The sequence below is a fragment of the Pelecanus crispus genome, chromosome 13 (assembly GCF_030463565.1).
Source record: "Pelecanus crispus isolate bPelCri1 chromosome 13, bPelCri1.pri, whole genome shotgun sequence".
Lineage (NCBI taxonomy): Eukaryota > Metazoa > Chordata > Aves > Pelecaniformes > Pelecanidae > Pelecanus > Pelecanus crispus.
In genome coordinates, this window is record NC_134655.1 from 22,552,212 (window position 1) to 22,567,780 (window position 15,569).

A 15,569-nucleotide genomic window follows, 5' to 3' on the forward strand; every position below is an offset into this window, starting at 1 on the left:
CATCAAAATTATGTAGCAATACAGAACGGCTTGGAGCCTGCCTCTGCTAGCCTTATCCGAAGGGCGGGCTTGCTGAGAAGCCGTGCAGTGCCTCTAAATAACAACTCAGTGCCGTCGAGGCAGTTTTCTATCCTTAAAAGTACGTATTTTTTGATAGCATCACCTGGTGTTTTCCAGCCCCTAAGATCAAACGGTGATGGAAAATTTTTTTTTTTTTTCATCTGCCCGCTCAGGTTTGGCAGCGCCGTAGCGTTCCCCTCCAGCACCCGCCTGCAAACCCAGGGCTGCGGCCCCTCGGTTCCCCTCCAGCAGCCGCCTGCAAACCCAGGGCTGCAGCCCCTCGGTTCCCCTCCCTGCAGCCCCTCGGCTCCCCTCAGCACCCGCTTGCAAACCCAGGGCTGCGGCCCCTCGGTTCCCCTCCCTACAGCCCCTCGGCTCCCCTTAGCACTCCCTTGCAAGCCCAGGGCTGCAGCCCCTCGGCTCCCCTCCAGCACCCGCTTGCAAACCCAGGGCTGCAGCCCCTCGGCTCCCCTCAGCACCCGCTTGCAAACCCAGGGCTGCGGCCCCTCGGCTCCCCTCCCTGCAGCCCCTCGGCTCCCCTTAGCACTCCCTTGCAAACCCAGGGCTGCAGCCCCTCGGCTCCCCTCGCTGCAGCCCCTCGGCTCCCCTCCGCACCCCCGTGCAAGCCCAGGGCTGCAGCCCCTCGGTTCCCCTCCCTGCAGCCCCTCGGCTCCCCTTAGCACTCCCTTGCAAGCCCAGGGCTGCAGCCCCTCGGCTCCCCTCCCTGCAGCCCCTCCGTTCCCCTCCGCACCCCCTTGCAAGCCCAGGGTGCGGCCCCTCGGCGCCGGTGGCCGGGCAGCCGCCCGCTGCGCTCTGCCGCAGCCGCACCGCGGCTCTGGGCGCTTCCCGCCTCTCCGAGCGCCCCGGAGCCCCCAGGCGACGCTGCCCCACTCCCCAGCGCCGCTTTCGGGCCCCGCCACCCCTCGGCTTCGCGCCCCAGAGCCGCGCCTCGGCCCGGCGCCTCCCCGGCTCCGTCCTCGCAGCCGCCCCGGGGGGGCCGCGCCTGGCAGGGGCACGGCGGCGGCGCTGGGGGCCGGCCGGAGCCGGGGGGGCGAGGGGGCGGCGCTGCCGCGGGCGGGGGGGGCTTCCCTGACGTAACGCGACCCCCTTTTCGCACCCCCTTCTGCTTTAAACGCCCCCGGGACGCGCCCTCAGCGTCCCCCAGCCCCGACCCCCCCCGCTGCCGCAGGCGGCCGCCGCCGCCCCCCTCCGCCCGCCCGAGCGCTCCCGGCGCCCGCGTCACCGCGCGTCACGGCCCCCCCCGCCTCCCTCCCCATGCAGGGGATTCTCCGGCCCGCCCTGACGTCATCCCCACGCCGCGCAGGCCCCGCCCCCGCCGGCCGCCATGTTGGGGGGTGTGCGCGGGGGAGCGCAGAGCGGAGCCGCCCCCGCCGGCCGGCAGCAGCCGTAGCCCGAGCTCCGCCGCCGCCGCCGCGCTCCATGGGCAGTCGGAGGGGCCCCGCCGCCGCCCGCCGCCTCTGAGCCGGACCGCGGGGGATGCGCAGCGGCTGGCGGCGGCTGCCCGGCTAGCGGCAGCCGGGACATGGTGCCGTTCGCTCCGCTGGAGGACGCGGAGGAGCCGGAGCCCTGCCACAAAATGGAGCTGTACGTGAGCGGCGGCGAGGTCAGTGTGGGGCCGGGGGGGCGGGGCTCCCCGCGGCCACCTGCCTCTTCCCCGGCCCCCGCCGCCGCCGGGGAGCGGCCGGGCCGGGGGCGGAGGGCGGAGGGCGGGCGGACCGCAACGCCCCCGGCCCCGGCCTCCCCCCCCGCCTTCGCGGGTCTCCCCGCTCCTCGCCCGGCTGCGCCCGCTCCGTCCGCCGCCCTCCCCCGGCGCCGCCGCCGCTTCCCCGCCTCCCCCGGGCCCCCGCCGCCCGGGCACCTGGGCTGCTCACGCCCCGGCCGCGCCGGGACCGCCCTTCCTGGGAGCTCGGGCCCGTCCCGGGAAGGCGGCGGCGCCCCCCCCCTCCCCCCCCGGCGCGGCCCCCGCCGCCGAGCGCCCGCCCCCGCCGGCCTCCCCCGCGGGCCTCCCCCGCCGCCGCCGAGGGGCCCGGGGCGGGGGGGCTCGGGGGGCGGCGGGCGAGCGCCGGGCTCCCGGGTGCGAGCAGCGGTGACACGGGGGGGGCAGCGCGCCCCTGCTGAGGCCCCCCGTTCGCATGCGGCGCTGGGGCTGCCCGTGCGAGCCCTCGGCCCTGCGGCCGCAGCGCCCGGGGCAGCGGCGGTAACTTCGGCCGGTCCGGCTGCGCCAGCCGGGATGCACGCCCAGGTAGGTCGTCGCTAGGAGCGGGCCCTCTGCTTTTCCGCGAAGTAGCTATGCAATAATTTCATTACCCTGCGCGCAACTAACGGGCAGACCCAGGAGCGTGTGGCTGAGGTTTGGATGCTGAAGCGTTGTAAGGAGCGACGTGGAGAGTGGCTTCAAGGTGCTGCTTGGCACGCTAGGCGCATCCATAAGCAAGCAGCAAACGCTATTTAAATGAAAATACACGGTAAAACCGGTTACGCTGTAAGAATGCGTGTACCTCGGCAGAGCGCGACGCTCGAGTATTAAAACTTTTGCGCTTTTAAATCAGAAAGTGTAGGATTACATATCGAGTGTGACAAAAGATTACACCTAGGTGTTTTAGACGCACAAAAGATGTTATCTAAATAAAGCTTCTTAAAACTGGTCAGACTTGCTTTCCGTGATGCAGCAGGCTTTTCTTATCGTAAGTAAGAAGGTCTGTAGCAAATTCATCTCTAAGCACAAAGTGCGCGAAAGAGGCGTAGGTTGAAGTTTTGGGAAGAGTGGAAGGACATTCTTTAAAGGATCTCGGTGAAATTTTATTCTCTGATTAAAAAATTATATATGTAAAGGAAAAAAAAAAACACCCGAGTAATTCACAATAGGAGTAAAGCAATGAGGTTTTAAATTTTTGAGGGCTTTTTTTATTTTCTGTAGCTGTGTCTACAGAGTGCCACTTCCAAGTACTGTAATTACTGGGCATGCATTTCCACACCGTGGCTGCTAGACTTTAACGCTTTAAAACACTCCAATGATCTAATAATACTTGAAGCAGTCCCTGTACCTTAATATTAGAGAGATCCTAATTACGTTAGTGAAGCTACGGGTAAGGATTAAAAAGTCAGCAGAAGTATTAAGGCTTATTTGTTAATCTTGTGGCTTGTAAAAATAGTATGCTGTAGTTCAGGTGTGAAGCTTATCGGAGGTCTGGGAACTTTCTTGGCCCCGTTGATCTGTCCTTTAAGAATATGGTGATACGTCAGTGTTAAAATAATCAAACTCAGAGTATTGCGGTCGAAATGTAAACATTTGTGGTTATAGTGCATCTCTCGGTATTTTTTGGTTGGACAAATACCCCTCCACCGAGGCCGCTGCTACTTTCAGAGTGTTGTGTTCAGTGCTGCTTTTGTGTACGGATTTTGCCATAGATAGAATCCTAGAACCGTTTAGGTTGGAAAAGACCTTTAAGATCATCCAGTCCAACCATTAACCTACACTACCAAGTCTACTCTAAGCCAATCAAGGGTAGACTAGACTAAACCATGGCCCCAAGTGCCACCTCTGCCCGTTTTTTGAACACAAAAACCAGTTAGCAGTTAGCAGGAGGCTGGAGAACCAGCCCTAGCTCCAGCACAGCAAAGCTCAGACAGGTAGTTCCGCTGATGGTGCTGACGTTTTAAGTTCTCTTGGAATCCTTGACGGGGCTCAGGCCGTGAAGAGACGCGAGCTTGGCGATGCACTGCTGTAGGAGCCTGGTTCTGAAGCCTCGCTCATCCAGCCAGCAGAGCCGAGGGCGATGGATGTGCAACCGAAACACCTCTGCGTTCGTAACATCTGAAGACAGCCGTTTGCAACAGTTGTTCTTTAAATTGTGTTTTCCTCAAGCCCGTACATGAACTACTCACTTAACAGGCTCTGTGTAAAACTTTCAGTTGTGCTCTGATTCAAGTGAGACGTGTTTGCTGCGGCCGTGTTACATTTGGCTAGCAGCGTGTGAGGCCACAAGCCGTTTCTTCAGTTTGCGTATGAATTTCCCAAATGACACTAACAAGTACTTGTTGCTGTCCTAACACTTAATATAAAGTGCATCTCGGGGATGCGTGGTACTTCTCACTTGTTGGAATTCGACATTCGCGTTGTCTGGGGATTTAACAAAGGGTTATTTTGTGTTAAAATGAAGTTTGGTTTGGGTTCTTCACTTAAATTTTATAGAATTAATTATAGCCTGTAGTGCTTACTCCAGCCTTATGTTGGCAATCTGATAGATCTCGATGACCTTGGCCTCGCTGGAGCTCCAGTCAACAGCGTTACTGTGAAATAGTCCTCTGTTTCGAAGACTAACTTGCCTTTCCTAGTGCTCTTGTCCATCGGTTGTGGCATAGGGGGAAAAATCCGAGGAACGGTTTTCTCTGAGGAATCTGCTTGTTGACTAAATTTAGGATTACATTATTAGAAATAAGTGCATTTCCAGTGCAGTAGCGCTCGTGTTGACTTGAAGTAAAAACAGTTGGCAAGGGAAGAATGCGATCTTGAAGGTAGGAAACAAACTTCCGTGCTTCAAGGCAAGAAGAAGAAAAACAACATGAACTTTTGGAAGCAATTTAGGATTGCATTATTTTGCCCTTTTTTACGTTGGTGGTCTTTGAAGCTGAGGATTGCATTTTGGGCTGTACGCTGTGCTGTTCCTGTCTGTTCTTACATTCCGGTGACAGTGTCACTTGTGAAGCGGTTTTGTGACTGCGGGGATTCCTTAAGCCTAGCTAGGAAGGGTTGGTGTCATGCAGTTTAAGCTTCAAATATTGAGGGAACTTCTTTCCTCCTAAATATAGGATTAATAAGTATTTTCATGGTAATAAAAATAGGTATGAGGGTGGTGATTATAATCAACTGTTGTAGACTATTAAAATATGATTGCAGCCTACAAAGGAACAGGAATGTAAATGTTAACATTTTATTGACGAGCTGAATGAAATGCAAAAATAGGTGGAATTGGGCAGAATACAGTAACTTTGGAATTTTTTGCCCGTTTAATAGAAGCAGTCTTGCATTTAAAAGGGGAAGCATAATTAAATGCATGCTGTTTGCAATACATGAATATTGTGAATCACAAAAGCGACCTCATACTCAAAGACTTATTTTTTAAATAAATACTTCAGAAACCAGTTGCTTAATTGGCTGACAGTGACAAGGAAGACAAAGCTGGAACACCACAGTGACTGAAAACTAAAGTATTCTGCTAGAAAACTGGGCTGCATTGAAAGTTGCTGCCTTCCAAAAGGCACCTTCACGAGTTGAGCTTTGCTACGGTGTACGTAACCTGTTGCCTGTGCCAATTTAAATAAATACATCTTTGATTTTGGCCAATGTTTTTAGTCCGTCCTCTTAAGCATGTTTGAGCCTGGTCTGTCAAAGGCCACTGAATTTTGTCGGTATTAGGAGTTGCATAACTCCTTTGTGAGTAATTACTGGCAGTGATGTGGATGACTCAGCTACCTAGTTTTGTGCATCTCCGAAAATCTCCACAATTAGGTGGTGTTATGCTAAGGCAAAAAAAAAAGTAATGGTATTGCACATAACTTGAACTAAGTGCCCTCAGCCTCTGCAACAACGTACAGTTTTTATAAAGACTTAGGAGAACAAACTGCCTTTAAAAAAAAAAAAAAGTAAAAAAAAAAACCCCAACCCTAAGCACATTAATGCTCTTAAATGAAAAACAATGAGTGTCTTTATGCATTGAAAAGTGCTGCAATATAATAATAATAATAATAATAATTCTGCTTTGGTATACCACTTTTGAAGAGCATTTTGGAAATCTGTGGTATTCTGAGTGTCTAAAAGGAGCAGGGGCTCTGTTCGAGGTAGCTCATGTCGGTTCCTGCAGGATGGCTTTGGAGAGACTTTGGAATAACCCTAAATCAGAAGAATGGTATGATTTGTTAACTCCTGATATATGGAATTTTAAGTTAACTCCTGATATATGGAATTTTAAGTTAACTCCTGATATATGGAATTTTAAGTTAACTCCTGATATATGGAATTTTAATATATACATAGATGTACTTTGTTACTACGTTAAGAATACAATTTGAGATGTGTTGTTTTCATCAGTTTTAAATCTTGCCCTTTTCCAGTAGTCTTTAATCTGCCATTAAACACCATCTCCCGAGCGGCTGCTTTATGCCCTTTGATTATGGAGTTAGTCTTCTCCCAGACAGGCGGCGGTGGAAAGCTCTCACGGCCTTTACCAGTTCCGCGATCCCTGCGGTTATGCTTAGATTTGTCTCTTGTCATAGCTGTAACTAGTCGGAGACGTGTAATTCTCCCCTGATCTCTGAGAATGGAAAGGATCGAAATGTTCTCTTAAAATTAGTAATTATATGTTGCTTAAGGTTTGTTATCGCGCCTGGATGTGTGATTTATTTGCCCCAGGAAAAGAACTTTATAACATTCCCTAGTAACTGATTATGTGTCTAAGTATATATATATATATTTTTTTTTTTTTTTTTTTTTAAGGCAGATGGCTTTATCTTCCTCTTACACTCGGTATGTTTAAAGAGCGTGTGAGTGAGTTACCTGCCCTCTTCCTTTCGTGAGAGGAGCGGAGGGACCGAGGCTAGCACAGGGTTTGTGCGCCGAGCACGAGAAGAAAATTCAGCGTAGAGCTGCGGAGCGGGCACTGCCACCGGCGTGACGTCCTTCCCCCGGTGCCATTGTGGCAGGGTGGGACTCTGCCCCAGCTGGCGCGACGCTGTGTTGGGTAACCCTAATAATGCTGCTTCGTCCTCCCCTTCGTGGGGCTGGCGGCTGCGCTGGGGGAATTGCTCCTTCCCAAAAGCACGCCAGGCAGTAAAGAGCGCGGGATCCAGCTTGGGCACCTGTGTGGGTAACAATATCTAGCCTGGGAAAAAGAAAAAAAAAAAAAAACTGCATGGAGAAAAGTTGTGGATGTTTTATAGGAAGAACAAGTGCCTTTAACCTTCAGGTTTTTTCACAGTGACTTTTAGAGATTTAAAAAAAACCAACCAAACAAAAAAAAACCCCCAAACAAAAAACCCAAACCTGTTTGGCTGTGCACAGAATCCCCAAATTTCTGAAACCTATCTCAGGAAATAAGATACAGTAGGCCAATGTGTTGCTAGTTAAATTAATGATGCAAACTCTCTGCAGATGTAATTCAAAATAAATGAGGAACAAATGTGGTTGTCTTAACAGGATTTTTTCCAAAGGATTTTTTTTTTTTTTCCCAAAGCCTTTGCAAAATAATTGGGGTTTCTAATGTAAGCTTCCACTCTAATATTTTGAAATCAGTATTTGAAGTAATACTTTTGTACGTGGGGAAGCAAACTGGTTTGTCTTGTGCTCGCTTGGAAGAATTGAGAGGTGTCGGCTGGTGACTGTAGCTGCAGTAACTTAGCAAAGAGAGCGCGGCGAAGGAGGAACCGTGGAGGACGCAGAATCTTCTGTTGATCCTCAAGTAGAATTTTACCTGTTTGAAGCCAGACTAGATTATACGTGAGTGGTGATGAATGACGCTTTCTAATTCTAATAATATGATTATAAAATTCCCAGTTCTGTCTTTTTCTATTAAAAAATGTAATTCTGTTTGAATGCGTAAATGAAGACATGTATAAACAGGGCGGGATGAACCAGCTTTACATCTGCTGCTGCTTTTCCTTGTAGTTGGGCATTTTTGCTGGCCATTTGTCTAGCTCCTTTTGGCCAAAAGCTATAGGCCCACCAAACCGTAACGCATTTACCATGCAAACTGTTAAAACATCCTTAAAATGGAGGGGGAGAAGATGGTTCTAATCTTTGGTAATACTGGGATTCCTCTGTCCTGCTGCAATTATCAGAGGAAAAACATGTGCAATAGTAGTTAAGCTGTTTACCAGCCCACAGAAGCCCTTTGGATATTCTCCCAAGGTAACAGGGGATAGTCCCAGCTCGTCATGGGAGCCATGGCAGCTATTTAAATCGGAAGGCAGATTGCGCTGCGTTACCTCGGAGGCAGTTTGGCATCCGAGGATTGGATCTCTTAGCCTGCGCCTCTGGAAAAGTAAGTTCCTTACCTGCCAGGTTGTCTGACCTTAACTTTGTTCTCAGCTCTTTTTATGTAGCGGTTTTGATTATTTTTTTTTTATACTGATCAACAACGCGGAATGCTTTCTCGAACTTTAAAATCTTTTCTTTGCAAAGTTTTGACGCTGTTTGCCTGAATGGCTGAGTTTAGTTTGCGTCTTAATGAAACTTAATATTTAAAACGTTCAGTTAATTGTAGGAGTTCAGCAGTACTGAGCAGCAAAACGATTCAAGGATGAAAGAATCTCCTTCAGAATAATGGTACTTGCTTCCTTTCGCCTGTTCTCTTACAGAAATACGTGCTTTCTGATTCTCAGTAATTAAATTTGTGCGATCGTAGATATTTAGTAAGTAATGACTTAGAACTATTTTAAACTCTCTCTATGTTTGTGCATAAAAATTAATGATTAAATCACTAAAAGGGGTCCCAGTTGGCCCAGATTCTTGTATTTGGTTTCCATAAAGGTGGGAATTAAGTGTTAATTGTAACTTTTCTTTTTTGCCTAATATGAGAGACAGTGGAAACTATTCTAGTTACTGAAACTTGACCAATATAAGTAACTGTATAGAACAGTAATGATTTGATTTTTGTCATTATTTTTATTTTTTAAACTGAGTAACTAGCAAACTACTAGTTCTTTAAAACTACTAGACTTTGGATTGTGATCCAACAGGTTTGTTGGTGTTTGGTTTTTTTAATGGGTAGTGACCAGCATTCACAAACGAATAAGGCCAAAGTGTAGTTGTGTATGTCAGGCAATAAAAGTAGATTCATGCACTTGAGCATAAAATTCTTTGGACTAAAAATTGGCAGGCATCCCAGTTTTTGTAGTTATAGAGAGACTGGACAGGAAAAAAAGAAAAAAAGCTGTGAGCAACAATGAAGGGGAAAAGTGTACGATAGGAAATTGTTAATTAAGATGACATTTGATTACCTGCCATAAAAACCCAATAACTTACTGTATTTAATTTGCCAGAAAGCTGAAAGTACGCCTACATGGCGTGCTCAGGAACTACGTAGATCAAATCACGTGCTGATTTTTGGTTCAAAATCCCATTCCAGCAGTGGCAACTTTCTATATCCGATTGCCTGGAGTTAAGCTACTGTTTTCAGTGTATCTGCAGTTCTTCTGGCTAGTGGCATTGGTTCCAGAGCTTAAATTTCAGAAAAAAACCTTGCAAAACGTTGGCCATATTTAAAGAAAGAAAAGGTGAAATGCACACTAAATTCACTTCAAATTAAAGTCCGTGAGTGAGGAATTAGATTTCTGAGCACCTGGAATGGAAACCCGTTTTCTTACTAGGTCCAATTAAATTTTTTGGACCACTTTGGTGGGCCTCACATTAGTTCACGCTTGAATGTAATCTAGTGATGATGTGAAAAGAAATCACGTGGCACTGAATCATCTGAAATGAGGTTGGAGTTCATATCTGGCCTGAATGTTGGCATTTAGTTCTTGATGTATCCAATTAATTCATACAATAACAAGTCTAGTGGGTGTCCTGTCCCTCCCCGTATCTAATTTGGAAAAAATAGTTATGCAAAAAAGAAATAAGTTATGTAGCAAAGTAGTTAGCAGCATTGGTTTCTGTAGCGTATGTGAGGTTTCTGAATCCGTGGTAATAGGTTAGTGATTTTTGGCCTTGAGAAATTAGGGTGGCAACGCACGATGTATATGAATGATGAATGTGTGTTGAATATGCCAGCGCTGGGTTAAAATGATGGTTTATAGTTAATGTGAAGAGTATGTGTGTAAGTTGTGGTTAAAATAAATAGAAACTTAGAGAAGAGTGAAAGTAACCGAAGCTTCATGCTACTTTCCTTGATATTTTTGTTTTATTTTTCAGTGAGGATACAGTTCAAAAAGAAGTGCCAGTATCTTGATACAAAAATTGGTGATTTAATTTTATCAAAATCATTAATGTCGGACTTGGCTCTTAAGAGCTCTACTTGAAATCAAGAGTCCTAGAAGCAGCAGTGGAAGTGGTTGAGTTTGCTTAGGTGACGCAGTCGTGGTGGCATGAACCTGTCCCTTCAGCCCGACTGGTTTGTCGAGATTTCTGTTTGCTTTCTGCGCAGGGGCATGGTCTGTATGGCACTTCAAGATTCTTTGTAGTCCTGTGTTTTACCGGTTCACATACCAATAATCATACCGCATTGTGGTATCTTAGGCATGTTTTTTAGATAAATTCAGAAATACAAGAAAAAAATGACACTACCTGCTTCAAGAACTTAATTGCTTCAGCTTCTGTTTTCAGGAAAACAGTAGTTCGAGCTACCTTATGTTACTTGTAGTTAGTATTTTGTTGTGTGCCACATGAAGGTAGTGATGCTGAGCAATTAACATATAAATAAATTAGCAATTATCACTAGCAAAATCCATAATTGGCTTCACTCATTTTGTCAGGTATTTCCAGTTTTTAATTAATGCTTTGCATGTTGAAACAGAGCACGTCCTTTATGTTTCTGTATTTCTTTTTTTTTCTTTCATTTCAGTTGTTAAAAAGCATTGGATTCTTTGTTACTTAAGGAGAGCTTAAACTAAATAACTTTATCTATAAATTAAACCTTTTTTTTTTTTACTGTGACCTTGATACCTTATTTGTTGTTTGAAGTGTGTGAAGGGGGGTAAGCAAATGCTAGCAAGTGTTGTGCTCATTTAAGAGCATGTCCTGTATTTGCTTCTGTCCAGATGCATATCATACTTTTTTTGCCTCTTAAAGGTGCTATTTTTGAAATTGATCCACAAATATTTTAATATTCGGATCTACAGTTTCTAAAGTACTTCATTAAAGTTTGAGTATTCTATTTGGTAGGTATTTAAATAACTTTTGATGCAAGCAAACTTTTAAAGGAATCTAATTTTTTAAGGAAATAGGTCATTATTTTTGTGCATAAGAATTCTGTGGTATGTCTGGTCTTGCACTTCTCCTTCTTGCCCCAAAAAGACATGAAATCACTTTTGAATCTTGTGTCCTTAAACTGCAAATTAATTCTCAGCAGCAGATTTTAGGTTTCTGAAAAGCATCTGCAACATAAATTTTGTGCCTAACGGAAGAATTTTACGTTAATGTCATCTTGTATGGATGGTATCTGTGGCTTTTAAAGAAGGAATTTTAAATTAATTCTGATTAAATAATTATGGAGTGGCATTTACAAAGGGATAAGCGACCTGATATATAAGGGAGATGCTAAATGTAACTACTAAGCAGTAGCATTTGTTTGAACCTACAGCTGTAAATTAGAGCAATAAGAATACCAGTTCTCATTTGCGTACTCTGAAATGGAAATTGGTCAAATTATGAACTCTGCTTATTTGGAATTGTTAGGTCTTAATGTTGTTTTTGTTTTGTTTTTTTTCCTTCTGCATTCCCCTTCCTTCCCCTTTCCAGCTAAATGGCCTTAAAATGGCAGATGAGCCTATGGAAGAAGGTGAACCATATTCCTACCACGTAAGTACATTTGATAGATGTTCGGTTTAGACACTCATTAGCATGACTTCCTTTAGAAGCAAAATTTATGCACTCCCTGCTCTTTAATAACTTTTGGACTTATTTTATTTGACCAGATCTGAAGAGGCTCTAAGTCTCAAAGATGATTTTGAAAATTAGTACCTGGGTGGGGGCCGTAAGTGCCTCGTTTGGGAAAGTTTGCCACATGAGGCAGCGCTTTATGGAAAACAGATTGTGTGCTGGAAAGAGCATTTACATGTCCCTCAACCTCAGAAAATGCTCAGTCCAACCTTGAACCTTTTTTACACCATGTGCTTAAAGTTGCTCTTATTACACTGTCATCTGTTCTTCCTTTCTATTTTTTAATGTAGTTGCTATACATTCATCTAGAAGGTGCTAATTCCTGCTATTTTAGGACAGAATTAATTTTAAAACCCTATGTCAATTTGACTTCTATGTAGAAATATCCCAGATAAACCCTGTTGAGCATGATTTTTGTCCCGTGCCTTGGTGATGTGCATGTGTAGGAGATGCTGCAGATCAGTGTTCTGTATGCTGGCTAAATCTTGGACTAAACTTCAGGCTAATTCTCTATGTGGTCAAATGCCAGACTTTGTGTGGAAAAATTGGCTATCAGTTTTCAACACACACATCCGTGTATTTTTGAACAGATCATGGAGGAAGGCAGCAAGTAGATCTTGCTGCCAGCTGTGACCACTGCTTTGTATTGCAATAATAATTTTTTTAAGTGATTTGGAGAATAAGCTCTTGGAGGTAGAAACAGGTGGTGCTTGGACATTTCCTGGTGTGGAGTAAGTAAATAAACCGTCAGTGTCGTAGTCATCTTACATGTAGGGAAGAAAGATGAGCAATGGGTTGTCTCACTCTTTCACTGTACTTGAACCAGAAGGATGTTGCTGAGCGTGTTCGTTAGGTGCTTGGAGCTACATACCAGTCAAGCTGAAACGAAGTAAGATGGCACAAAGCCATAAGCGATTGCGGCGTTTCTTGCAGCGCTTTGGCTTCTGTTGAACCTGCTGGGAATAGTTAACGTCTTTTGCAAGGCGACTCAGTGGGAGCTGGTACCTGAGCCCTGAAACAGATTTGCTGCTCAAGCAGCAGAGCACAAAATCAGATAACCAAATCTGCAGTTCACGGAGGCCAAGCTAGAAAAGAAAATGAAACTGGCTTATATATCTGTTCAACTCTTCACCCGCTCGTTTGCTGTTGATGATGCAGAGGTCTTTATATGCTTCAGTCATCCCAATTTTTAGTACTTTAATGATAGTTAAGTAGGTGATATTATATAGACATCTTTTGTGAAGGTAAAACACTCTATAAAAATAACTCATTTCATACATTTCAAGTTATTCTTTATTTGCATGGAAAACACTCTTCTCCTTGGTTCACATTTAGAAATACTCTGTCAGTCTGTGCAGCAACCACATGGGATGTCACAGGCTAATGACTCAAGGTGGGTGATAAACACAAGAGTAGATGAACTCCTAAAGATCTCTTCTCAGGCAAAGGTTCGCAGTGTTAAAGAATACAAATTAGGATGTTCAAATAAAAAGGCTTCTAAATAGAGTATTTGCGTATTTCATAGAAAGAACCAGCCATTAAGTCTTGTTGCACAGCTTTGTGTATAACTAGAGGAATCACTGCTTTCATCTGTTGTCAGATGACTTGAAATGCTAGTGTTCTTACCTGCCTTAAATTCCAGGCATGTGTTCTAAATAAAAAAAAACAAAAACAAAAACAAAAAAACCCAGACGTGCATCTTTCCTATGAATACGTATATGCATAGTCAACAAGCTGGATGGATGAAATGAAGTTTGGATGTATACACTGTATCATCAGTGTGTCAGCTGGGGGTTTTTTGGTGAACAAAGAGGGAAATAAAGTAGCTTAGAGTGGGAAATAAAGAATTAACTTTGTTATCCATCAGTGTCTTGTGTTAATATCTACCTTTGCATGGGAAGCAGGTGGAACAAACGGGCCTTTTCCAGAAAGAGTATGAAATAAGAGATGTAGGGGATGGGAAAGGACTCGTGCAGTAACAGCTGGACTACAGTTTGTGAATGCACGAAGATGTCAGTTTGAACTCTTTCCTTCCCCCTCTGGACAAACAAAGCAATTAAGGCATAGACGGTTAATGCAGTGTGATGATTGCCCCCTGCTCCCCCCCTTTTTTTTTTTTTAATTATTGCAGTAAGTACATACACATTTAGATGATCAGATTTCTACCCTGAATTTCTGTGTAACCACGCGAAGAGAATTTTATCTAGATACTTCCATGTCAAGGCTGATAACACTGATGATAAGTTTTAATGCATGGTCTTGGGCAGCAAGACTTCCTGTAGTCAACCTGATTATAGAATGGTGTTCTTTCCGAAAGCCAGCTGTGTTTTTTCTGGTCTCTACTAAGAGAGGCTTCCAAGACGAAGATCTAAAGAGGGGGTAGGAGGACAGTTAATAATCATTTGGATACCCTGAAGACATCAAAGCACTGCAAATCATGTGGGATTTTCTGTTGTGATTGGGTTGTATTTGCAGTGTGCAAGAAATTAATTGGTGTTCTTGATAGGGCTGAGGGGTGCCCCTCCTTTTGAACATGCAAGCTGAGGTTGCTCTTGTAGGCCTTAGTGCCTTAGTTTGTCGTTTCAAGGGTGCTTATTTTGACACCTCGCTTGTTTTGGCTCACAGAAACTTCTCTTACACCATAAAAGCTGCAATACATCATCTGATTTGTTTTCATCACGAATGTTTGTCTTGTCCCAATTGTAGCTGCTGTGCCCTGCTTTGCTAAAGTTGAGAGTGACAGGAAAAAGTCAACAGAACACTAAATCTTTTACCGACCTCGGAGTTGTCCTTGGCTTTCTGAAGGAGGTCTGCACACAGGATGGTCTTTCCATGAGCTCTGCACCCCAGAGCTGTGTTTCTTCTTTTGGATACAAGAATTCAGAGAGTTCTTAAGATGACTCATATCTTATTTATGCTCTTCAAACGATGCATGTTGCTTTAGCTACAACTGGATGACCATATTTATTATTTGCTGCTGCGAAAAGCAATAATTACCTAAAATGATGAAATTCAATTTAGCTTTCATTAAGATGATTTCAGGAAAGGGAAAGAGGAGAAGAATAATCACTGGGAAAACTAAAGGCTGCTAAAGCAGGTGAAGCCCAGAAGGATCATCTTAGATTTTTTTTTTAAACCAAGTCTGTGTATTTATTCCTTGCATGTAAGAAAATCTGGCTTTGCTGTAGTTGTAATATTTATGACAAAAGGAAATGAGCATTCTTTGAGAATTTTACTTCAGTTTAGAAATTTTAGATGCATTTATTTAAGAAAGGATGGATGGGAAAACTCTTCATTTGAACAGCTTGTTTTTATGCCTTATTAGAATTTCAAATATTTTATTCAAAAAAACCCCAAAACCAGAAGGGCAGGCATTTACATGCACTTCTAATGAGAATTGCTTAATTCAGGCCTGTTCATTGTTGTATTTTTGTTTGTCTTGAAATAATAGGATGAAGGAAGTGTGAAAGAAATTCCTATTACACACCATGTGAAAGAAGGATGTGAGAAAGCAGATCCAGCACAGTTTGAACTACTTAAGGTTCTTGGACAGGGATCATTTGGAAAGGTAAGGTAACAAACTTTCTTTTCATCTGTCAGCTTTGAATCTGCTTTGCCTTACTAATGGTTTACTTTCCTTATTTCTATAGTGCTGCAAGGCTAGATATAAACCTAACAAATCTGAGTGCAGGTAGATATGCTTGTGGAAATTGGCCTGTTTTGGAGGAAGTTACCCATCCTGTTTGGCAGTTGGTTGATGTAGGTTTGTTTTTGTTTTTACCATCATAGCCTGTCTGACTTCACATTTTTTAGAGGAAAAAGTGATTTCTTTCTCCATCGACCTGTCCAGACAGTCAACCTGGGAAGGGCTAGCTCACCCTAAGTACATTTTTGG

At 44.8% G+C, this 15,569-nt stretch overlaps 1 protein-coding gene across 1 annotated transcript in view; it reads left to right on the plus strand.

The window, feature by feature from the left end:
* The first annotated feature begins 1,603 nt into the window (after window positions 1-1,603).
* The window catches only part of RPS6KA6 (ribosomal protein S6 kinase A6), a 38,992-nt gene continuing 25,026 nt past the window's right edge, over window positions 1,604-15,569 (plus strand). The window contains exons 1-3 of the mRNA XM_075720388.1: window positions 1,604-1,684; window positions 11,534-11,593; window positions 15,126-15,242. Of these exons, the coding sequence (XP_075576503.1) occupies window positions 1,604-1,684; window positions 11,534-11,593; window positions 15,126-15,242 (258 nt within the window). The remainder of the gene's footprint in view (window positions 1,685-11,533; window positions 11,594-15,125; window positions 15,243-15,569) is intronic.